General features: G+C 35.7%; 1 protein-coding gene across 1 annotated transcript in view; it reads left to right on the top strand.

The window, feature by feature from the left end:
* USP12 (ubiquitin specific peptidase 12) overlaps window positions 1-22,600 on the top strand; it is a 30,344-nt gene extending 7,744 nt beyond the window's left edge. Inside the window, exons 3-10 of the mRNA XM_010144674.1 lie at window positions 181-261; window positions 5,897-6,110; window positions 9,366-9,592; window positions 14,663-14,739; window positions 14,937-15,020; window positions 17,476-17,673; window positions 20,144-20,222; window positions 22,295-22,600. Of these exons, the coding sequence (XP_010142976.1) occupies window positions 181-261; window positions 5,897-6,110; window positions 9,366-9,592; window positions 14,663-14,739; window positions 14,937-15,020; window positions 17,476-17,673; window positions 20,144-20,222; window positions 22,295-22,396 (1,062 nt within the window). The 3' untranslated portion in view covers window positions 22,397-22,600. The remainder of the gene's footprint in view (window positions 1-180; window positions 262-5,896; window positions 6,111-9,365; window positions 9,593-14,662; window positions 14,740-14,936; window positions 15,021-17,475; window positions 17,674-20,143; window positions 20,223-22,294) is intronic.
* Window positions 22,601-24,857: the final 2,257 nt, after the last annotated feature.

The raw sequence follows: 24,857 nt of genomic DNA, 5'->3' as shown, positions 1-24,857 counted from the left end.
AAGATGCTGGTTTGGTGTTAGCAGTTTTGACCAGGGTTTTGGGGATGTTTGTTTATTTTTTCGTTGGTTGGTTTTGGTCATTTATACTTGCCAAAAAACTTCACTACTGTTTCTCAACTAGTTAAATTCACTGTGGACATAGTTGCAACACTAATATTTTACCATTTTTGATATTTCTAGGGCGCCAATGCCTCAGCTTTGGAGAAAGAGATTGGTCCGGAACAATTTCCAGTTAATGAGCACTATTTTGGTTTGGTTAATGTAAGTTTCAGTCCATAACTTCTTTGCTTTGAAATGCCACAAGTGTATTTGTTAAATTAAAGACTGTGACTGAGTGAATAATTAAAACACTGAAAGATATATCCTTGAATATACATACTTATTGAAATGTGTTTCAATATTCAGGTATTTGTTGAAATATTCTACTGAAATAAATGTTGAAATTAGACTGTATATTTAATACTTTATTTCATTTTATTAATTGTAGGTTATTTTAAAAATCACTTTCTTGCTAATAAAATGTATGTCTTAAAAGATGTTTAAAATGTGTAGTTTGTAATTCATAATACACCAATCTAAGTGAGTAAGTACAGTAAAAGAAAAAATCTATGAAAGACTGTTGATGATATGAAGTGTTCATATCTCCTATTTGTATTAAGATTTTTAAAAAATATGGAGCCCAAAGGGGAAAGCAGTGATGGAAAAAAAATACTGAATTGTTCAATTAAATCATTAATTTTAAAGAATAAATTAGATTTTAACTTCTGGTACTAACCCTGAAAAGTGTATCTTGTTGGAAATTGCATTATTCTGAAATGCAAAATAATTTTCTTTATTGGAGCTTCAGAAAGTACATATTTAAACCAAGCTGATTTAACAAGAGCTATCATCTTGCTTTTCTTAATGAAACTAATTACTGCTGTTGCTGTCCTGCTACTATACCAGATGTCTCTACCTCGGTTCTTAGCACTGATCTGGTTCAAGAGTCTGCAATCTGAGTATACACTGTGCAGACAGTAAATGCTCTTAGTGATAAGCTGACTTACATGCATCTCAAACGCCATGTCTTAAATTAGTAATTTTTTTCCTTCCTCATAAAAGTTAAAATACCTTCAAAATGACATTTTTTTTCTCTGAAAAGAGGAAATACAGTAGTTTAACTGTTAATACTTGTTGTTAGTTCTGTAGCAGACTTAGGCTTTCCATCAAAGCTGTTCTTACCTTTTCTCAAATCTGTTATTCTGTTGACAGATAACCTGGTTTCCTAATTTCTTGACCAAGTCCAGAAAGGATGTAAGACTTAACAGTGGAATTGTGTTGTACACCTAATCTTGAAGTTTTACGTATTTGGTACCCTTACAAAAAGTTTCAGTTAAGAACAATCTTTCTAACACGTAATCAATACCAACAAATTCTGGCTTTCTGTAGTCAGAGGGAGTAGGAAATTTGAGGGGAGATCTGTCTTACAAGTCATTGTCCTCAACCATACACATAAGAGGCAGGCAGCTAAGATACCTCCGAGAGCTCCTAACTTTCTGTGTACAGGAATGTTGCTTATTTTGGTTTCAAACCATAAAGTTTTATGGACCAAAGTTCTTTAAATTGTAATGAATGGTAAAATGGGATTCCACTACATCAATGGCACACTAGTGCTATGTTTTTCACTGTTGGCTGAGGAAATTTAGTCATGTTGTTGCTTGGATTGTTTTCAGATCTTTTCTACTGTCTGTGTTTACTAACACGATGTATATGCCATAAATGTGTAGTAAGCTTACAGAATTTAAATCTGTCGGGAAGAGGAAAGGTAGTGACCTCTTCATTAGCAAACTATGGCCAATGGCCACTCAGAAAGAATGACAGAGCTAATGATAATTAAAAGGAAGATTAGATAATTAGATAATAAATAAAAATATTAGATTGAGAAATGATAGAAATCACAATTTTTGCCTTCATTGATTTCTCTAATTGTTTTAAAGTAATTACAAGAATCAAAGCTCTTAGAGGTTCATTAACATTTATTGCTATATTTTTCTAATTTGCTTATTGATTTTGTTTCTGCTAACTTTGTCCAGAGAAATGGAAAAAATGGAGATGATGTGGAAATCAATAGCTCTCTTCTAACTGTGTGGTAGCTGGCTATTTGAGATGTCTGGAATGCAGGACAGGGTCTTAGATAAAGGTGACAATTCTGAAATAGAGATCTGTCAGTGGTAAATGGAGCATTTATCCAGAGGTGGTGTAAAAGGAGAGAAGGTAGAAGCACTATGTTATCTCCTTTCCAGCTTTTTGGAGGAGGAGGATGTGCTGGAAGAACAGTTTGAGAGGTAAAAGAAGAATTAAGAAAGGGTGTTTATGGGAAGCATAGGGAAGACCAAATGGTTGATGGAATGTTTGATTCTATCAATGAAAGTTCTAAGTGGAAAATTAAGCTTAGGCTTGAAGGAGAATACCATTCACTAAATCACCAGGAAATATTTAAGATACAAGGTGAGATGAAAATGTTAGTATTATCATGTACCATACACATGGCCCATCAGGAACATCAAGTCTCCCTATCATTCTTCCTTCTCTCTGCAGTGGAGTAATGCAAACTATTCAAATCTACATGCTTCACTTATTAAATCAATTATTTTATCCAATGAGTGTGAAAGAATGAACATTTTTAATCTCATAAGAGCTACTCTGGTAGCTCTTCAGCAGTTTACCAGACTTCTAGAGCCAGGAGTTTGGTTACTCAGTCTCTAGGAATGGATTTCTTTGGAGAAATCCTGTTTACTGGCAGGGTCCATTGCAACAGATAAAACTTGTCAGAGCTGCCAGTGCATTGGAGCTGGGAGGAACCCTAGTGCTGTACAAAGTTACAGTGTTCTGAGCAGATCTACGCTCTTGTACAACTCTTGGTTTTGTAGGTCTGTGGGGTTCAACTTTCCAGTTGTGTGTTTCATCAGAAGAGTAAACTGTAAGCTTTAGTGACTATGTTGTGGTTTTGTTGCAGCTTTCCTGATTGTCTTTTTTTTTGTTTGTTTGTTTCATATTTCCACACAGACTTGGGTGTTGTCACTTCAATTTCAGAATTTAAAAAAAAAAAGTGTGTGTGGGAAACATGCAGAGTGCAGTATTTTTGTGAAAGAAAATAATCTGATTTCTTAGAATTTAGAACAGAACAATATGAACTGAAAAGAGGAAATCTGTCTCTTTATTTTTTTTTAGATATACATATCTTAAGATAATCCTCACAGAAATAGGGACAAGCAATAAACCAGTTCAAAACAGGGGTTAAAATAACTCCACTGTATGTAGTCTCCATTACCTTCCCCTGAATGAGATAGCAGAGTTTCAGTATCAGGCTGCCAGTTTAAGATACAAAATTAGAGTGATGGTCTTTCTGAGGTTTTCTACTGTTTTTCTGAGACAGACTTCACAAACATTTCGTTATACAGTGCAGCATGTGCTGCAAGTGCTTCTTGGAAGTGTGGTGCTTCTGAGGCAGTGCTAACTGTGGAGCGAGGGCAGAAGGAAGCTGTCGGTTGGCCAGGCTAGCTGGAGAGCTGAGTGCTGAAGAAGTGGAATTAGAAAGGCAAGCGTAGGTGTTCAGTACGTGGTGGGAGGATGGGGAGACCGAAGCAAGGTCTTGGGTGTTTTCGAAATGAGAGGTGTACTTTTGTATTGGAGTTAAAGGTGGGAATTAAAGTAATAATGGTGGTAAGGCCAGCATGTATTTGTGTAATAAATTCCCTGTTTGCTTAGTCTAGAAACCTCCCCACCTTTTCCCCCTTGTTGATTAGTACTGTCATAATTTTTTAACAGTTGGAAGCTTTTATTTTACAAGGATTTTAGGTTTTGAAGCGATGAAGGCTGATGTGTTAGATACAAAACAAATGTCAACTAATAAAATTTTCTTCAGGAGTGTGTTTTCAAACAATCTTCTATTGCCTATTGTCTTTCTGAATTTAGTTGAAGAAAACCTTTTATGAACTTAATCTGCTTGGTTTTATTTCCTAGCCACAGGCATGTAGGTTACCTACATACATACTACATTCATCTGAATTTTGTTCAGTGTTCTGCATTTGCTGCATTTCATTGTATGTTGGCCATTCTAATTAATTTGTCATGAGACTGTTCCTTTTTAAAATTATTATGAAATGTCTAATTTGCTGCCTTTTCATTTTTTGCCACTTACTGCAGAAATTTTAGTTCTTTTCCCATTTGATTTAATTTTAAGAACTTTATTAATACTTTAATGTAGTTCTCTTTTTATGGCTATTTCTAATTGTAAACTGATAATTAGTTAGCTTACAATATTAAATGTTTTGATATAAACTACTCTATGATTTCATCTGCCTCCTTGAAGGAAAAAAGCCCTAGTTTTCCTAAGTTCATTGACCTACTTGAATACGGATTTGGACCACAAAGGAGCTATTACAAGCATTTTCCCTAACTTAAATGAATAAAAATAAAGGGTGATCATTTCCTCACTTTTTAATATGGAGACCTTAAGACTTCTTAATATCTTTCTTTTAAAATACACTTTTTACTCATTCTTTGAGTGTGTTTTGGGTATTTAGAAAGTAGTTCTTATCTCAGTAATTTAAAATAAACATCTTACTTTCCAGTTTTGTGGTTGAATTGCACAGTGCTCTTTTTTTTGATATTGTCTCAATTGGGAGAGAGCAAAAAAACAGTTACTTCCTTGTTATTCCGAAGATGTAAAAGCTTTTAGTTCTTTTTCTCTAGTGAAAGAACCCACTCTTAAATTATCTCTAAATGCACTCTTTTTGCTGTATAACAGTCTCCCCATAGCAATATAGCCCAAGCGTTTGCTGGCTATGCTATTATCTTTATCTAAAACGTAAATATGAGCATCATTTTCACATTTTACATAATATGTGTAGTGGGTATGTTCTTCAATTTGCAGGTTGAGTGACTGTAGCTAAAAGGTTAGATTACTTGCTGAGGGCCTGATAAAGATTTTTCTCACACTTTGTGTGTTAGGTAATAGGTTTCACTGGAGGAGGGCAACGTAAAATGAGAGTGGCTCTACCCGCTGACAGCTCATGATGCCTTCACAGAGCTAATGGGGAGGTATGCAGTGATGGGGTGAGCTGGAGACAGCGTCAGTGATCACAAAACTCAAGTGCCCGAGGGCTGGAAGGAGTCTGGGGACGGGGGACATCTGCAGTGTCCTGGTACAAAGGGGATGATGGATGCTATTCTAGCTGCCCCATTTCAATTCAGTGGCCTGCATCCTTTAAAATGCACGTCCGAATTGTGCATTCTTTTCTTTTCAGTCTCAATTTGAAACTACCACCTGTGCCAGGGCTTTGAATCCTAAACAAGCCATGTTGCAATCCTTTAAGAAAACTCCTGAATGCTAATCCTGTCACCTTAGAATGAGAACCAACAATGTAGGAACAGGTTAAAGCAGTTATTTTTGACTTTGATCACAGTAAGTTTTGAAGAGTCCAATTTCTGAAGTGTCTGAGAAGCTCTCAATTTACAGCTGAATTTCTTCACGCTACAAGGTCGTGCTGTGGCTGTTCTTTATTGTTGTGGCTGACTTGTGGTAGATGGATAGATATTTTTACCTGGGCGTATTTTGGGAGCTGTGAAATTGGCGGCGTTTGTTGAACATTTTGACCTAAGTAAATGCAAAATATTATGGATAATTTAAATTTACAAGTGAGACAAAATTATATAGTATTGTTCAATAGGCTTTTCTTGCATTTACATACAGTGTACTTGTTAATCCTTTGTGAAACAGAAGTTTGCTATCTTGAAGAATAAATGACTTATAGAAAATTTGCCCCTGCTTTTGCGTTCTCTTGTACTATGGATTTAATTTTATCTCTATACAGTAATGCAATGCAAGCTAATAGATCTCTCTTTTATTTTATAGTTTGGGAATACATGCTACTGCAATTCAGTTCTTCAAGCACTTTATTTTTGTCGACCATTTCGAGACAAAGTCTTAGCATACAAGAGTCAACCCAGAAAAAAAGAAAATCTCCTTACATGCTTAGCAGATCTATTCCACAGTATAGCCACCCAGAAGAAAAAAGTTGGAGTAATACCTCCCAAGAAATTTATAACAAGATTACGAAAAGAAAATGGTAACCTTTTTTTTCTTTTTCTTGTATAATAATCATAGCAAATATGATTTAATTCTGAAGTTGACGTAGTGAAATACCTACACATTTGTTATGTGAGGAAAGTGCTACAATATAAGGAACAGGTGACCCTAGAACAAGGGTTTAGTCTTGGAGCTGTTTTGACAGAGAATCCCTGTCTCTTGCTCTTCATGTAGAACCGAGTGTAATGTCAGTGGCTGCTGATGAAAGAGCTTGCTAATTTTGCCTCTCTGTGAATTGTATTTTTTTATCAAAATTAACTGTAAAACTGCTGTTTTGGTTTAAAAAAAGCATTACTCTTTGAATGCAGGAATCAGTCTCCCAGACTGAGTATGTGGAAAAGACGTTAAGACTTCCCTGTGACAATCTAGCTTAAAAACCCACAAATTTTTTGAATTAACTTAGAATTTATGCAATACTTAGCTCAAGCTACTTTTTAAAGGATTAAAAGAATTTAAAATCACTAAGTAGTTTTGGCTAATTTTTTAAAATGTAATTGATATCCTAAATATAAACAGATTTCCTGTTTCTTTCTTTGAGAATAATTGGTTGTAATATTTTAGAAAATAATTTAATGTTAAAATATAAATGATAGAGTCATTTAATGACTCTCAGAACATTTGGGGTTGGAAGGGACCTTTGAAGGTCATCTAGTCCAACCTTGCAATGAGCAGGGACATCTTCAACTAGATCAGACTGCTCAGAGCCCTGTCCAACCTGACCTTCAATGTTTCCGGGGATGGGGCATCTACCACCCCTCTGGGCAACATGTTCCAGTGTTTCACCACTCCCTTTGTAAAAAATTTTTCCTTATATCCAGTCTGAATCTCCCCTCTTTTAGTTTAAAATCATCACCCCTTGTCCTGTTGCAGCAGGCCTTGCTACAAAGTTTGTCCCCATCTTTCTTATAGGCCCCGTTTAAGTACTGAAAGGTCGCAATAAGAGCTCCCTGGAGCCTTTTCTTCTCCAGACTGAACCACCTCAACTCTCTCAGCCTTTCTTCATAGGGAAGGTGTTCCATCCCTCTGACCATTTTTGTGGCCAGCCTATGGACCCGCTCCAGGAGGTCCATGTCTTTCCTGTGCTGAGGACTCTGGAGCTGGGCACAGTACTCCAGGAGTGGTCTCATCAAAGCAAAGTAGAGGGTGAGAATCACCTCCCTCCACCTGCTGGCCATGCTTCTTTTGATGCAGGTCAGGATATGCATGGCCGCCTGGGCTGCAAGCACATATTGCTGGCTCATGTCCAGCTTTTCATCCATCAGTACCCCCAAGTCCTTCTCTGCAGGGCTGTTCTCAGTGTCTTCATTCACCAGCCGGTATTGATGCTGGGGATTGGCCCGACCCAGGAGCAGGACTGTGCACTTGGCCTCGTCAAACCTCATGAAGTTCACGTGGGCCCACTTCTCCAGCTTGTCCGGGTCCCTCTGGATGTCATCCCATCCATTAGGCATGTCAACTGCACCACTCAGCTCATTGTCATCTGCAAACTTGCTGAGGGTGCATTTGTAATCTAGTACTCAATTTGGATACACTTTTATAAAAATACAAGATTTTTCTAAAACATAACCATTAGATTTAAATAAACTGTATGATGTACCGTATTTAACACTGCTGCAATAGACATATTCATACTCTTGTAATCTCTTCAAGACTATATATATGCAATTAAAAAAGTGTTTAAATGTTATGATGTCCATCTCTGTAGTAAAAGCAAGAAATAAAATAGTATAGTGATATTCCTGATTTGAAGTGATCCATACAGCAAATGCTCACAATGAGTTGTAGTAATATTGTTTAAAAAAGCTCTCAGATAATGTACAATCTCTTACCAATAGAAAACTGTCATTCCGTTCTTTGGTAAGTTTACTTAAGTATGCTCGTATGTTGATGCATTTACAGAAATAGTTCATTATGTCAGTGAATGTTGACTAACTATGACAAACATGGAGAATGGTTCAAATGGAAAGCAGAAAGTAAACCTCAGGAGCCTTTAAGTTGTTTTCAGAAAGTGTTCTTTTTAATGCTTAATTATGATATGACACTAAAATTCTAAGCAGGAGAAGGTAATTGGAAAATCTTCATTAGAGAAACCAGATGTGAAAGTTCAGCTTTTCTTGGCTTTTTAGGTCTCTTTTAGTGATTATATTCTCACCATTTATATAAATAAACGGCTAAATTGTCGACATTATATATGCTATTAAATGCTTACTGTACAGGCATATAATATTGGGCTTTAAAGAAGAGGTAGTTTAAGAATCAGGTAGGTATGCAATACCGATCTAGTTTCCCTTCCAGCTATACCAGGAGGATGACTGAGAACATAGTGTATTCCAGACTGTAATGCTGATTTGAATGCAGCTCAGGATATGGTCATCTTTATTTTCAATGTCTGAATACAACATACATATATTAATGACCTTAAAGTTTAACTGTCTGTGAACCAGCTGTTGGCTTGAGATCAGCTGAAGATAACACTGTTATGTTTGCTTAAATTTCTTCTAATTGTAAAATGAACAATGTATAGCTTTCACTCCATTGTACTTAATGCTAATTTGCTGACTGGGAATATAGTCATGAGAGGGCTGTGATGTAACGCCGTGAAGAACCTCTGAAGTGTTTTACCTCAAGAGACTTGTAGTTCTTGTTCTGTCTTGATTTACTTGATTAAATAAAGACCTTACAATTGCCTAGATTCAGAATTGAACTTACTCTTCTCAAAAATAGCGTATTAATTCATTACATAAACTACTTCGTTTGTACTCTTGACTGATCTGTTGGCACTACTTAACCTCACCAAATGATATAGATTAGCATCAAATTCTCCCTGCTTTGCTAATAACTCAGGGTTTTTTGTTTTCTATTTGAAGTTTACTCCTGGATGTCATCAAGTGAATGATAGGAAGGCTTCCATGTAGTCCCTGCGGTGATTGTTTTGAAGTTCTGTTTAGGTAGTTGAATCATGTCCTAGTTTTCTTGCAGAATGGTTCACTCTTCTGTTAATTCTGATCAGCTGAGAGATTTCTGTGAATGCAATCTGACTTTCTCTCCCCTCTTACCACCTCCTATATCTTTGCCTTAGTTTCTGAAGCTCGCATTTTGGGTTGGTGTTGTATTGTCATGAATGATCCAAGACATGAAATACAGGCTGGTTTTGAAATGTCACTTATTTTAAAAGCTTTTTTGTAGCATAGCGGTAAACGATTAATTAAAAAAAACCTCTTGTTTTATCTTGTAGAGCTTTTTGATAACTACATGCAGCAGGATGCACATGAGTTCTTAAACTATCTATTAAATACAATTGCGGATATCTTACAAGAGGAAAGAAAACAAGAGAAACAAAATGGTCGCCTACCAAATGGCAACATCGACAATGAAAATAACAGCCAGCCAGACCCAACCTGGGTTCATGAAATCTTTCAGGGAACATTAACTAATGAAACCAGATGTCTTACATGTGAAACTGTAAGTCCATATATACTTCCTAAAACAAATTCTTCCATGTTTCAGAGCTTCATGCTTCAGGGTGCATTTATCTTAGATTTTATACTAGATTAGTTTTGTTCTTTAGAAATCTTATATTCATACGAACATTTGCATTTCTTCTTCGTTAGTGAGAAAATTTCAGCAGCTGATGCGTGAATTGTAGAAAAAGGCTTTTGGTCAATATTAGGAAAATGCCCAGTTGAATTTTTGTCAGCACAATCCTAATTGACTTCAAAATGTGGGTTAGAAAACTCTGCATTGATGAATTCCTAAGATCAGTAAAGCCTGCTGCTTGGAGATGTGGAGTTCTTCTCAAATTTAGTACCTTAATAACCTAATGCCATGTTTAGTGATACATTCCATAAATAATGATTCTGAATCAGTTCCACCCATTTCTAGTTTTTAAATTTAAAGCCATTGAAATAAAAAAATTATGGTTGACTTTTGGCACTGAGACAGTAGACTGGGATTCTCAAAGAACATAACCTAATGTGCACAAAAAGTGATCCTTTCCTAAGTGTCTCTTCATGGGAATTCTTCTAATACTAGACTCTGAGAAATAAACTTCTTTCAGTAAGATATACTAAAATTTTCTTTGAGAATAGTTCTACAATAAGAGAAAGCATATATTTCAGAAAAACTTACAATTGAATTTAACTGCTTGAGAAAGAGAAAAAGCAGCACAATTTGAAAATTACAGTAATTCTATCATGGTCTATGCCTTAGATATTGTAAAAAGCTGAATGACTATTTTTTGTGTGACTCTTCATAGCTATTTTCCTTAATTAGATAATGCACATATTTCAGCATGACATTGGAAAGGAGGAATTAATCATGTTAAATATATATATTTCACATGTAATTTTCTCTGTCTTCAAGAAATACCTCTCTTTTGTTTAAAAAAAAAATAGCTTCCTAATGTCGTATGTAACGTAACTGCAGATTTCAGTACATCATGATATTTTGAGTAAGTTAGGTACTGATCTGGAGCTACCATATTTTCTTTCCTGGTAGATCTCCCCTCCCTAACTGTTTCATGACAATTGTCAATTACTTATCTTTTAGTTCTTGCACTGATTTTTTTTTTCTTCTTCAGCCATGAGCTTAGATTGACTTCTTTACCTTTCCTCACTTTGGCATAGTGAATTACAGCTGTCAGGATTTTGATCTAGGTACAGTCCTTAATACAGCTTCAAAATGCTTATTTGCTCTTTGCCAGCGGATTTCATTAGTTATCGGGCCTACCACAATTTTGAGAGTTTTGCTAATATTGCTCAGTTCTACTTTTCTGTTAGCTATTGCTGAATAGAATATGCTGTGACTGTGCCCCCTTGGACAGCTGAATTTTAAATTCAGTGTTCTAATGCACATTGGTTTTTAGTGTATTAGGGCCTTCATTTTCCAAGCCCAAATAATCTGGAAACTATTTTATCAGCTTCTATCTATTCAGTATATAAACTTGTGTCTAATTAAAATACAGTGACCTAAAAATGAGCACTTAGAAACACATTTGGACACATTAAATAAGTATTACTCTGAGTAGTGTCTTGTTTTCAAACATAGTGAGCTTATATGATGGTTTTAATGTTTATTGGAATAATACTGTTGGCATTTAGAGTCTTTCTGTGTTTAGAAATAGAACTTAAAATGTCAGGAGAACTTGGATATAGCTCGTGTAGAAGATTACACAGCAGTAGTGGATGCATTAGTGCTTCTTAATGGTAAGACAATAACCTTAATGTATTTTTTATTTAAATTTGAAATTTAATACATACTTAAATATAAAGTGTAATGTATCTTTGTTCTAAGTAAGAAAGTTTATCTTCTAACTGGCTAAAGCTTCTCAATGTTCCTAAAATCAGCATGGCAAGTCCTCATTGTAGTAAAGAGCTTCTTTCTAGGACATATCGTCACATTAGCCATCTTTAACATAAAAAAATAACTGACTAGAGATTTATCCTCAGTTTAAGTATGGAATATAAGGAACATAGATAAAATCCTTTGACAAAGATTTGTGTTGTGGATCAAACCACACTATAGAATTAACAAGTTACAAACTGGATTGTAAGTTTACATGCGTTTAGTGTGATTTCTTGTTATGACGCTTTTTCCCTTTCCTGATAAAGGCAGTATGATGAAGTGAATGTTACAAATTTTTGTGGAAAATTGATAAAAATAATCTAGAAGTTCATTGGTTTTACAGGTTGCTCTCACAATTTAATTTTAGGGTTTTTTCTGTAAACAAGAAAATAACGTAATTGACTTCATTATGACTAAATTTGAAATGGCTAAGTATGGGCAGTACTTGTACAGAGAAAAACAGGAAATTGTCTTGGGTCATATTGATAATGTTTTTCTTTAAGCTGATCATCTTGCTCTTGTGTTCAAATGACTCTACAAGGCATAAAATTCTTCAGCTCAATTCTGCTTTGGACTGAGAGAAGGCAATAAAGAAAATCTCAGTGGAGTCTCTTACTATAGATGCCTTAACTATGCCCTACTTTTTTTGTTTGTTTGTTTGTTTTGTTTTTGTTTTTTTTTGGAAACCAAGATAAATCATGCCTATTGTTTCAGCTTCATTCAAAAATAGTTTCTGTCTTAGCACATATAGCATACAGTTGCAAAAGCTTTTTGTAAGTGAGCTGATTCACATTGCTAGTGAAATTCCAAACAGGAGGAAATAGGTTCCATGAGTGTTAGCCTTCTGAGTTTTCTGGTGTGTGTGGCATTGTTAGTCAGAGTACAGCTGAGCTGTTAGAGTGCAGATTATGTCCTTGATGTGAGACAACATATCATCCCCTTTCCCAGGAACAGTCAAATTCTTCACAGTTATTCAGATGCTCCCATTAGGAGCACTCAGATGGCTTTTTGAACACATCAAGGCTTGAATCTGCAAGTGATGAGGTTTCTGACCCTGCCCATCTTTTTTTCATTCTATAGATGATTGAAATGTATAGCATTAGTGACTTTAGTCTACGGAATATAGTGGTGTTTATTTGAAACAGAACCTCTACAGAAGAGGCGGGGGGTGGGCTGGTTAAAGTGGAGGGTAACTTTTTTATCATTTTTTTTAAATTAAAACTTTTAAAGTTAATGTTGAAAAAAAGAACATTGTTCGAATACTAATGTTCAAAAAATATTAAGAATTAAGAATAGCATTTTCTAATTTATCAACATAGGTGGAAAAATCTGCGTGGTTATTCTGTAAATCTCTTTATTGGTTCCTCATAATCCTAAGTGCACAATGGACTGGCTAACATGAGAGAGGTTCTTTAAGGCAGCATTACCTGTATTATCACTAAAAATGGAAGAATTCCTTTTGCAGACTTCTGGTTTCAATACCAATCTCTTTTTAATCAAGCACCACTCATCCCTTTCCTCTTCTCCATCTCCTCCCCAGCCTTACAAGTTCTGCGTGGGATAAAGCTGCCTGTGAAATCTTTATTGTTTAATGGAATTTTCTTTGATTAGGCTAAGAGAGGAAAATTTATCTAATTGCATGTCTGAATAACACTGGTCACATGACTCCTTAATTCCAGCTGTTCTAGCTGAGGACTGGAGCAGAGTATTTTCTAGAACGGATTTATTTTTCTGAGCCAGTCTTAATCCCTGGGCTAAAATGATTTCCACCAGGGTTCTTAGTGTTATAAACTCAAGTTTGTTCATTGCAAAAGTGGTTTGCAATGGGATGTTTTGAAGAATTGTCCACAAAATCAAACCATAATACCTCTCTGAAGACAGGAGATGTGCAGCACACATAAGATGCAGGTGGCTTTTTTTTCCTGCCCTAAAAACATATTGGAAGTTTTCCATATGTGTTCTGAGATCTCCTTAAAAGTATAAACATTACACTTTGGCATCTAAATGATGTACTAGACGTGATGTATACTGACATTTTATGAACGTGTACACTTACCCTTGGAAAGGTTAGGTATAGAGTGAGAGGAATCCTTGCCAAGTTCTCTCACAGGTATTAACAGGAAATTTCCTAAGTTTTGGATCTTCTCTATGGTATTAATTCTCAAAAATAGTTGTCTCGTCCCAGCTGTGTCTTTCTTTTTATTCCCCATGTCTGCTGCCCTTGGAAACTGTGTGTTTCTCATCTTTTGAAAATCAGAGAGCAATTTTCCTAATTTATTTTTATTCTGAATTGAAAAGGGAACACAAATCTCATATGTTTTAAAGATCAACTTATATTAGTTCTCCTGTAGCTGTTTAACTTTTCCCGCTTTCAATCAAGAAACTGTAGTCGGACATCTTATTTACAAGCATTTACTTTTGTACATAAGAGTCATATAAGGCAGAGGACATCCTCATCAGTGCCATTGTGTATCTCTAGATACAGAGATGAAACACTAGCAGACAAAGGTTAAGGTTGCAGATTGCTATTTCCTGAATCAACTATAGCTGATGTTCAGGCAGCTGTGGATTTTGTCCATCACCATTCTTCAAGATTTGTGATGGAATTTATTCTCTGCTTCTAGGATTTTCTTTTTTTTTTTACTTTAATTGTTATTCTTGCATTTTTATAAGAAATGGCTATGCAGTATTCTGCTTCTTACAAACCAAGTCCCAGGTTCTCATTTAACAGCAAATTTGCTGTCTGCTGCTCATTTAAGAGTATGAATCTAGCCAGGAAGAGGCTTCAAAATATTTATGCTGTTTATTAGGGACACTATGATATGCAAATACATAACTTTCAGTTGGAGGGAATCATAGGGTAAAACCAGAGGTGAGAGTGCTAAATAGAAGAATCCCAGTGATTGGATTCTTTTAGAAAGAGTCAGGTGTCGAAGGAACTTGGTATTAGTATTGTTGAGTTGAAATTACAGGATAATGACAGCTGGCATTATATACCCCCACAGACACATATATTCTTACTTCTCTCTGAACAAAATCAGGAACAGAGATCTAGCAAATCTCTGAAATAGAAAAGCCACTTGTAATAATTTTTAAAAGGCTGTTACAGAAAATAACGATACTGGAAAACAAAGGTAAATTAGTATAACTTGTTTCAACAAATTACCTGTTGGTTCTTTTTTCATGCAGATAAGCAGCAAAGATGAAGACTTCTTAGACCTTTCAGTTGATGTGGAACAGAATACTTCAATCACTCATTGTTTAAGGTAGATGCAAAAATCTGAATTTTCATAATTTGTCTTTGTTAGCTAGAAAGCAGGAATAAAACTAAAAGCTCACAAGCTTAGCAAATTCTAACTTATATAGACTTAAGAGTATAAAATCATGTTTATATTGTACATGTTTATATGTATATTTCAGATGAGAAACTAGTATCTACAGCATTTCTCTTTTTTTTATTCAGAGGTTTCAGCAATACAGAAACTCTGTGCAGTGAATACAAATATTACTGTGAAGAATGTCGCAGTAAGCAAGAAGCACATAAAAGGTACATCAGACTTAGGGAGGGGGAATAAATTAACGCGTGCATTTCATGAAAATATTCTTGTATTTCCGTGTGTGTGTGTGTGTGTGAGGCAGGGGTGAATGTTCTTTTTACCCTCATTTTTTTCACTCTTCTTCCACTTAAGAGTAACTTAGTTGCATTCCTCATGCTTGAATTCAGTGAGCCTACTTCCATGAGTAGTGTGAATCCGAGTAAAGCATTTTGGAACTTCTTTATTCGTTATTCATTTTACAAATGAGAAAAAGAATGCTTGCAAGACCAAAAATAAGTTTGAAAGGCAAGTTAAAACAAACCACCAGTGACTAGTCAAAGATTATGGGTGACAATGAAAACTCACTGATTTCAAGTGACTTAAAAACTTGGTTTTGTCTTGATAACAAAATGTTTTTTCCAATTGCTATGAGAATCAGTTTGATAGCACTTTTTTCCTGATTTGGTCAGAATGAGGCTCGTAACTTTTTTTGTTAACTGGGTTTCTGGTTTCTTAAAAGTGTGTAGTTAGTTGTGCTAAACTTCTGTTTGATGGTGCTCCTGAAAAGCATCAAAAGCTCCATGGAACTCTGTAAATTATTATGTTTAAAAATAATTCCTGTCTGCCTAATAATTCTTCTAGTCTTGCTTTACACCTTTGAAAGACCTCTGACTTTGTGTACTGTGTGGTTTTTATGAGAAAGTACTTGGTTGAAGGGGTGGGAACGCTGACATGCCCTACTGGTTATACCGCTGATTCTGGTTATTTGGTTTACCATAGATTCAGCACATGACTTTTGGCATATCTCATCTGCAAAGTCTGCCTTCACTCGTTGCCTAAGTTTACTAATTGGTGTGTATTAGAGGGTTGTGAAGCCACCATGTCTGTCCTGTTGTTTTCTGTTGCCTTAGCTCTTTTTCTGTGTGGGAGGTAATGTGATCCCTGACCAATGTAAGCTGTGTTGACATGAACCTGTACTGTAGGCACTGCGCTATTGGCAAAACACAGTTTTGTTGTTTATATTTTGCTTTTCATGTGGGTCTTGAGTTCAGTTTTACTACAGTCATAATTTTCTTCCATCTCTTTAACATGGAATGTATCTGTGATAGCTTGTGCTCAACTAGCAAAGGTGGTATACTGAGGTTTTTCACCACTGAAAGAGCTCCCATTATCAAATACAGTTCCATTGTAAGAAGGTGGCTTCATTTTGAAAAAAGAAATAGAGCAGAAATTATATCCATATCTTAGGAATATAATGAAAACGTAACTCCTCCTAAAAATAGTTGCTTCTCTCACCTTTCTGCCCTTCTCCTGTTTTCTCCATTTCCCGGTTCCCTTGTGTGCCTGGAGAAAATTTGAGTCTAGCAGGGTTTCCTATAGGTTACTGTCAGTCTAAGTTTAATGAGAAAAAGGGAAGGAAGGTGAGTTTTCAAGGATTTTGTACCCAACCCCCTATCTTTGGAAAAAGGATTGTCAGGTACAAACGTATTTCCTGACCTTCTGAAAATACAGTCTTAGTAGACATGTCTGAAACCTGGGCTGTATTGTTGAGAGTTTTGAACTACTTCTTGGGATGAAGGCGGTTTGAAAAATACAGCGCAGTGCTGATCTAAGGCAATTAGCTGTGCCAAGAAGCAGAGCACAGTAGCTTAGTTGCTTTGTTAGTATGGGCAACTTTATTGCCCAGATAGTGGAAGTCTGTGTTTGCTGCCAGGCCAGCTGTGGTTGGCTGGTGAGGATTTGTAGGTACTGTGCAAGATTTCAATACCTCAAACTAGGGAAAGGGGCCAGTGAGTCCTCAATAAAACTAGATTATCACTTTCTGGCTTTGACGGCCATAAAACAATGCTACAACATGCTAGAGCACAGCATTATCTTGTTTGGGTTGCGTGGGGTGAGATGAATAACGGGGCTATTTGTGTCCCTTGGCAATGCTAAATGAATGGCTGGATATGAAAACTTGGACTAAAACATATGTAACAAAGCAGTGTAACAAAGCTTATCTTAAAAAAACTTGTTTGACTTGACTGGTTTAATGAGAAATTCAATGGGAACAGGATCTCTGGAAGAACTTTGTTGCAATACCTCCACTGTATACCAAGCGGGTCTAGGTTTTGCATTCAGGAACTTAGAAGAGCTATGCATAGGTGTATTGAAAAATTGAGTTCTCCGCTATGCGATCATTATGTCTAAATTATTATGTGGATTCATCGTAGCTGTTCTTCTGGTTATATATTGTAGCTTATTACTTTAAATAGATTTGCAATTCTCTCAACTGTTAAAATCAATCTTTAGTTTAGCAGCATAGGACGTATTTGTTAAACAGTTGATTATATGAGGTTCTTTTAATGCTTGCAAAATTTTTTAAAGACTTTAGTAAGACAGTTTTCCTGTTTGTTGATGTCAACTGAATGTTTTAGATGGATATTGGAAATACTGTTGGTTTTTTGTTTGGGTCTTTTTCAGGATGAAAGTAAAAAAGCTGCCTATGATTCTAGCTCTCCATTTGAAGAGATTTAAGTACATGGATCAGCTGCATCGATACACAAAACTCTCTTATAGAGTAGTTTTTCCTTTAGAGCTTCGCTTATTTAACACTTCAGGAGATGCCACCAATCCTGACAGAATGTATGACCTTGTTGCTGTGGTAGTTCATTGTGGAAGGTAATAACTATTTTACACAGGGGATTATTGTATAAATGTAATTATATTTTGAAAACAAAACAAAGCACATAACTCTAATAGCATTTAAAGACCTCTTAAAAGAAAAGTTTCGTAGGAAAGAAAGCATCGTGGGGAGATGCTACGAATCCTGACAGAGCATATGGCTTTCTTGCGGGAATAGTTCACTGTGAAAAGTGGTAACAGCGTATTTCACATCACATGTTTTAAAAAAAAAACAACAAAACACACACTATCATATAACTCTAATAACATTTAAAGATTTTTTTTTAAAGTTTCTTAGGAAGGAGAGCGTTACAGAACAGATTCCTTTATAAAGTATTTCCTTTGGGGTGTTCTTTTTTTTGAGGCTTGAGCGACATTTTCTGAAATATATCCCTGTATTGTGAATTTTGTTGGTTGCTTTGTTTCTTCACTTTCAAAATACGACTATTAAGATTTGTATTTGATTTTGCTGTATTCAACAAGTGTTCATGTGGCTTCAAGTCTTAAAATCAGGGCTGCTCTACAGACTGCTTATTGAGTAGACAAAAGCCCCAAAGCTGAAAATGATGATTTAACATCTAGAATCACAGAATAATTTACATTGTGAGGTCAACTACTTAAAGCTCAGAGCAGGGCTTTCTTTGATGCTAGATTAAGTTGCACTAGGCTCAGTTTCATGACTAGGAACACTGATTTCAATGCCTCTTTGAGCAAATTGTTCCAGTACATCAGTGTTCTCACAGGGATTTTTTTTTTTTTCCTGTATTTGATGAGAATTCATCTTGCTGCAGTTTGTGAGCACTGGCTCTTTTCACTGTGCATTTCTGAGAAGAACCTGCCGCCAATATATTTATAACTCTTCCTTTTTGGATAGTAGAAGACAGTAGTTGGATTCCTCATGTAGTCTTCTCCAGGCTGAGTAAAGCCAGATCCCTCAGCATCTTCTCATCCATCTGGTGCTGTAGCCCTCTGACAAACATAGTGGCCTGCCACTGAAATTCCTCCAGTTTATCAGTCTCTCCTTTATACTCAACAGGTCATGTCTGGAATCCCACATCCAGTTCTGGGTCCCTGAATGCAGAGTGGAGGGGTTTATTACTTCATTGCTGGCTCCACTCTTAATAGTACAGCCCCGCATACTTTCAGACCTGTCATCAAAATGATGTGATGCTGGCTGATAGGTCATCTTGTGGACCACTTTGGCCCTCCTGGCCAGTTGGTTTGCAGCTGGTACTGTTGGATGGAGTTGGTCTGGTACAAGACATTGCATTCGTTCTTGTTCATGAAGTTCTTATCAGCCCGTTCTCCCAACTGTTTGAAGTCCCTCAAAATAGCATGCCTGTTCTCTAGTTGCCAGTTACTGCCCTTTGTTCCGCTCACACCCCCATTCCTCCCTAGATAGACCAAGGATTACAGTAGAATTAAGATGATTAGATCTCAAGGTGGCCAGTACAGTTTTGGAAAATAAGCCAGTGCAGCGTGGCCAGTACAGTGGAAAATAAACCTTTGTGCCTTTTTTTCTGGGGCGCTCTTGTTCTGGATTTTAGGGAAAATCCATTCTATCGATTTGTGACCATTCTGTCCAATTCTGACCATTTCTGTCTCCCTTGTTCAAGCTGCAATGTTGGGAAGTTACCCGTTCTCAGAGCCATGGCAGGAGATGAACCCTGTTTCCATTGAGTTATGTGATTTACTACACTGACATGTCCCTCACAGATGGCAACCTTCCCTCCCTGATCTTGATATAAAAATTGTATGAGTGCTGTTAGCCAGTTAAGGCAGTTCCAGAACTGCTTTAACTAGTTGTACACTTTCAGTTGTAAGGTTCAGCTGTTTCAGAAAATGTATGAACTATTACTTGAAGTCTGATTAGAAATAGAACACTTTTAAAGTGGTTTTCTTTCTGTCATAGTTGTGGAGAAATTTCTTGTCCGCCACAAACTGAAGAGCTGTGCATTATAACAGTTTTAATTTAATTGTCAGTCTCGCTGTGATGAGGATTCTTGAGACTTCTAAACTCTCAGTTTAATTCAGTTTTTATTTACAGTGGCTCAGGCAGAGATTCCTGATTGAAACTTCAGATGAACAACAGCTCTACAGCTTTTTCTTTCTGAGGATCAGGAATAGTTTGGGATATGTTCTGTCCCTACAAAACATCAGAACATTTTCTTGATTTCACTTCCCTGTCTTTCTGTTTTTTAAAATTTTCGTTTATATTTTCAATGCCCGTGCTGCTTTATTCCTCATTTGAAATTTAAATCTTTTTAGCACAATATTAAATTTAAATTATTAATACAAATACAAGCGGAGGGGGAAAAAAAAGGATCGTCCAGACAGAAATTGTTGTGGTAGCCATTTTAGTTACTGTTAAGTGTTGCTTTTCTACAAGAAAAAAACAACTTAAGGAAATATATTTCTACATGCATGTGCATTACCATCTGTGTTCTTTTCTAATTTTTTTTTACAGCGGCCCTAACAGAGGACATTATATTGCAATAGTGAAGAGTCATGATTTTTGGTTGCTTTTTGATGATGATATTGTTGAGGTAAGCTTTGAGTAACCCTGAACTTTTTTCTCATACTGACCAGCGTGCATGTACCCCCTCTCTGTATATCATTACTTAAAGTAAAAGGACTGCTATGCTAATGAAAACAGGGTTCAACCCCAGTCTAGATGAGCAATAACACTGAGTGCAGAGCTGCATCTTACAATTTGACTGTACAATACTTAGCATTGCATTCTGGTTTTTATACTTCTTGGAAGAAGCTTCTTTGTGTGTGGCCACTATCGTTCACCTTTGTTCGGGAAGCTATTCCTGTGGTCAGAGACATGGCAAATGAAGATACAGATAAGTTAGTTCTAGTGGAATTGTTTTGTGCGGGCAGTTTTTTTGGAGCAAGCAATTTGTTCGTCTTTTCTAGGAGCTTATGACTTAATGAAATAGATCAGTATGGTAGTTTGTTTTTATCAAGCATCCTGGATTGTTTCAGGTGGAGGAGTAACAAATATCAAAATAGGAAGAAACTTCAGATTTTTGAGATTTGGCCCTAAAATACAATAGTTATTTCCAGAAACGGTAGCTGAGCCTTCTGCCTCTGGTGGTATTCTTGCTGATATTAGCCATGCTTCCAGGAATTCTTATTATTAAAAAAACAAGGTTTCTAATTAAATTCTTGGAACCGCAGAATTCCATTCACCAGTTTTGACTTTGTCATCTTTCTGTTTCATCTTCTATTCTTTATTGAGAGGAAGAGTAGAAACTGCTGGTGTCCCTATGTTATATCATCTCAGGTTTTTCGCTTGTTCTGTTGTCTTCCTTTTTTCCCCCTTATCTGTGCTTATGCATGAACAGAAAATGATTGTGCTGTCCAAGTCCCTTTCCTGACTTTATTTGAATTAATTAAATCTATAAAATGAACAGTTTACATTTTCCTTACAATACACAAGAACTGCGTAATTAAAAAGAAGAAAAATTAGTGAGATAAGTATTAGACTTGCATTGTTAATTGGCAGGATGAGTCAAGGGAATTGAAGGGTTCTTATCTCTAAGCCACATTATGGATGGATTTTCACACAGGAAATGATAAACTTGGAAATACACAAAGCTGTTAAGAAAGTAAAAAGATTGCCTCTGTGTCTTATCAAGATACGAAGTAAATTGAAAGGATAGGGTCAAAAGTTTATTTTCCTCCAGGGAAAATTGAGAGAGAGCTGTAGTAGATCTCATACCGTTTCACAAACATCAGGGACAGTCTTTCCAGTTCCAAAGCAGTAACAACTGGCAATAATGTATTTTTTTCTCTTAGCCCTTCTAAAGAGGAAGGAAAGAACCTTTTTGTTCTTAAATCTAAGTCATCTCATTGACTTCTAGGCCCTTGGTTCATGAAGTTGAAATGGCTCACTCCTTCCTGAGTGTTTTTATTCCAAATAATGAGAAAGAGATTAAAATAAAATCTCCTAAGTGAAGGAAAATTTATCCTTCAACCATTTCATTGTCCTAATTGCCTTTGATTTAAAATGTGGCAAGAGATCTTGCTTTCGGTTTAAGTTTCTTTTGTAGCTGAAAATGATCACGGTGAGAACCAGACAATATTCTGTTCACCTTCTCAACAGAAGTTTTGTGTCTTTTCTCCAAAATCTTGATTACAGAAGGCTTTCTAAGCTAAGAGCATCACAAGCAAACGTTCTATGTGAAAAACATAGGAAAAGTTAGCCTTCGCTTTCTGCCTTCTCTTATTCTCCTCTGCACTCAATTGGTTTACACTGCTTAGATTTAGAAATTATAGTTTGTACTTATATTCTTCATAGAGATATAAAGTCTCAGTGGGATATCATTGTCTTTAAAACTTCTCTGTGTGAAATTTGTGCAAGCAATGCACTTAAGATTGCACTCAGAGTAGGTTCACTTAATACTTAAAAATTTATATGTAGTATCTATAGCTACTGTCCTGTATGCAGTTGATGGCAGAGGGCAAACAAAAACATAACAACTTTAAAAATTATTTGGATTTTATTACTTTATGTGAAAGTTATTTTTGTTTGACGATAGTGTTTAGAGTCAACTTAATGTCATGTATATGCAAGATATTATTTAAATTTTTTGCTTTTTACATACAGAAAATTGATGCACAAGCTATTGAAGAATTCTATGGGTTGACATCAGACATCTCGAAGAACTCTGAGTCTGGTTACATCCTCTTCTATCAGTCTCGGGATTGAGGGGGAACTGTAGTGAAGAGAAATTTTTACGCTTCACACCTTCTTTACCTTGGAATGGAGCAAGCACTAAAAAAAAAGAAAGCAGGGAGCTCCAGGGGCAGTAGCACAGTTTGCACACAACTAAGCAAAGAGTTTAGGATTCTTAAAACCTTTGTATCACTTAGATTTTATTTGCTCAGGTATCGTGCTGACTACACATCTCCACTGCATCCCATAAGCAAAAAGAGAAATACCAGCCACTCTTGCAGGAGCTTTCCACCACGTAATATCTGTGTGGCCCTAATCTATGTCTGTGGTTCTAATTCAAAGCCCATTAAGGTCACTGGAGAACCTTTCATGGACTTCAGTGGAATTTGAATCAGGTTCTAACGGCACTGCCAGATTGGTGCAATAGGAGCATTAGAAATCTGTATTTTATACAGATTTGTGTATAAAAGGTAAAGGACTCTTTGTGAACTTAGTTTCCTGTGCTTAAGCTTAGAAGAATGAGTTTGGGAAGGTTAACATGTAAGCAAGAAGATTTATCTGGGCCCAACACAATTGCCTTCTTGATGATAGTAGTTTAACTGAAGATATAAACTGGTGTCAGGGAGGCAAAGTATGTTTTGCTTCTCTGAAGAAGCTTACGTTATTTATATAAAGTATGATCGGGAACAATCAGTCAAGATTATGGCTTTTACTCTCCGTATGGGGAAAGATTTGGTTTGTAATAGTTTATTTTTATTTATAAATTATTGTAACTTAGGATCTTGTGTATTGTCCTTTATTCTAACAAGTATTGGAAATTTTATATATTAATTTGAGTTAAAAGTAATTATGTTTAAATGTTAAATAAGAGCAAATATAAATTCTAAAAACGATGCCTACAATGTCTTTAAAAAATAACTAACATGGAAGAGAGATTTCCTTCTGGAGGAACTGGTATCTAAGTGAGGTACTATATTTAATTAAATTACAATATCCTCCTTCCATTAATGGATGGGAAAAAAAGTGATAGAACTATTACATAGCAGAGTATAAGAATGCATATCATGTGAAAATGGTGCAGTGGTGGTATACTGGTCTTTATAGTTCTTTAATAATTTGTTAATGGTTCGTACTCTTAAGCAAATTAGAAAGATTTGGATCAAAGTAAACTATTTTAAGAATATTATTCCCTCTTCTAAAAATGGATCCACTTCTGTTGCCAACAGCATGGGTTAGTATCTCAAAAACCACTCATGGCCTCAAGTACAAATAATGTCTGAGTAATAAGAATAAAGAGGCTTGGAATTTCAAGAGACTGAAATTGCCACATTCCTTTAAAACTAATATTTCTTAGAGTGAAAATTTCTGAAACTAGGCAGTTTACCTTGCTTTAGGTTTATAGAACAGCATTAAGAATTAAATCTTGACAAAACACCTGATCTGTAAGAAATGTGAACTATTGTGATTAGACATTCTTCCACTTACCAGTAAGTTGTCTGACAGTAGCTGAATGTAATTTCTGGGAAGTCATAGGATGTGCATTCCAGATTATGGCAATCAGGTCTCTGATGTCCTTGTCACTCCCGCTTCAGCTGGTGATTTTTACATTATTGTAATTTTCTAAGGTTATTTTATTGATACTGTTACAACTTTTACAAAGAATGTCTCCTGTCTGCTGCTATAACTGACTATTTACTAACCTGTATCTTTTAGCTCAGGAAATTACTTCACCTGTTCATTCAGCTGAACAAACCTTTAACAGGGTCACTAAATAAATTGGGCTATTTAGCAACTGTCATACTGTAACAAACTGCTTTTGTAAAACGCAGTGTTTCTAAAGCCTTGGTTTGGCTGGAATTCTTTTATAGAAAACTGTCTATCGTGATTAAACTACCAGCATTGTAAAGTAAAGCTTAAATATGGTGGAAGCTGCAGAAAATATGATTGGATTTTTCTTAAAGGATTAAAATAGTTTTGAAACCTTTTTTCAGCTTGCAGTGGGAAACATGTTAAGGGGTGAATCAGCGGGATAATGGTGCATGTAAGAAGGATGAAGTCCTTTGCATACTAAAGGTACAATATTGTAAAAGAACTGTCACATTACTTTTGCTAATTGAAAATGCTTGGTCTTTTTTCCTTTTTTTTTTTTTTTTTAATAGACTCAGGGATCTGAATGTTGCCTTTTTTCTCTTTCTTGCATGTTTTTTTTTTTTTTTTTTTTTTTTGGATGTAGTTTAAAATAGAGGCTAGTTGCTAAATATTTTATACCCTAAAAAAATTTAAAACATTTTTGTCATTTCACTGGTTTAACTCCTGCTATGTATTTTTATAAGATACTGAGTTTTATTTTGTATAGTGTTTTTGAGATAATATTTCAAATTACAACTTTCATTTTTCTTTTAGTGCAGCTGAAATAATTGTAAGTTCTTGATTAAACTTATATCAGAAACTGCAACTTAAAAAATGAGAAGAGGCAGGGAAGAAGTACAAAATA

The sequence above is a fragment of the Buceros rhinoceros genome, unplaced genomic scaffold, assembly GCF_000710305.1.
Source record: "Buceros rhinoceros silvestris isolate BGI_N320 unplaced genomic scaffold, ASM71030v1 scaffold26161, whole genome shotgun sequence".
Lineage (NCBI taxonomy): Eukaryota > Metazoa > Chordata > Aves > Bucerotiformes > Bucerotidae > Buceros > Buceros rhinoceros.
The sequence above is the reverse complement of the archived record's forward strand: the minus strand, read 5'-3'. Positions and strand labels throughout refer to the sequence as shown.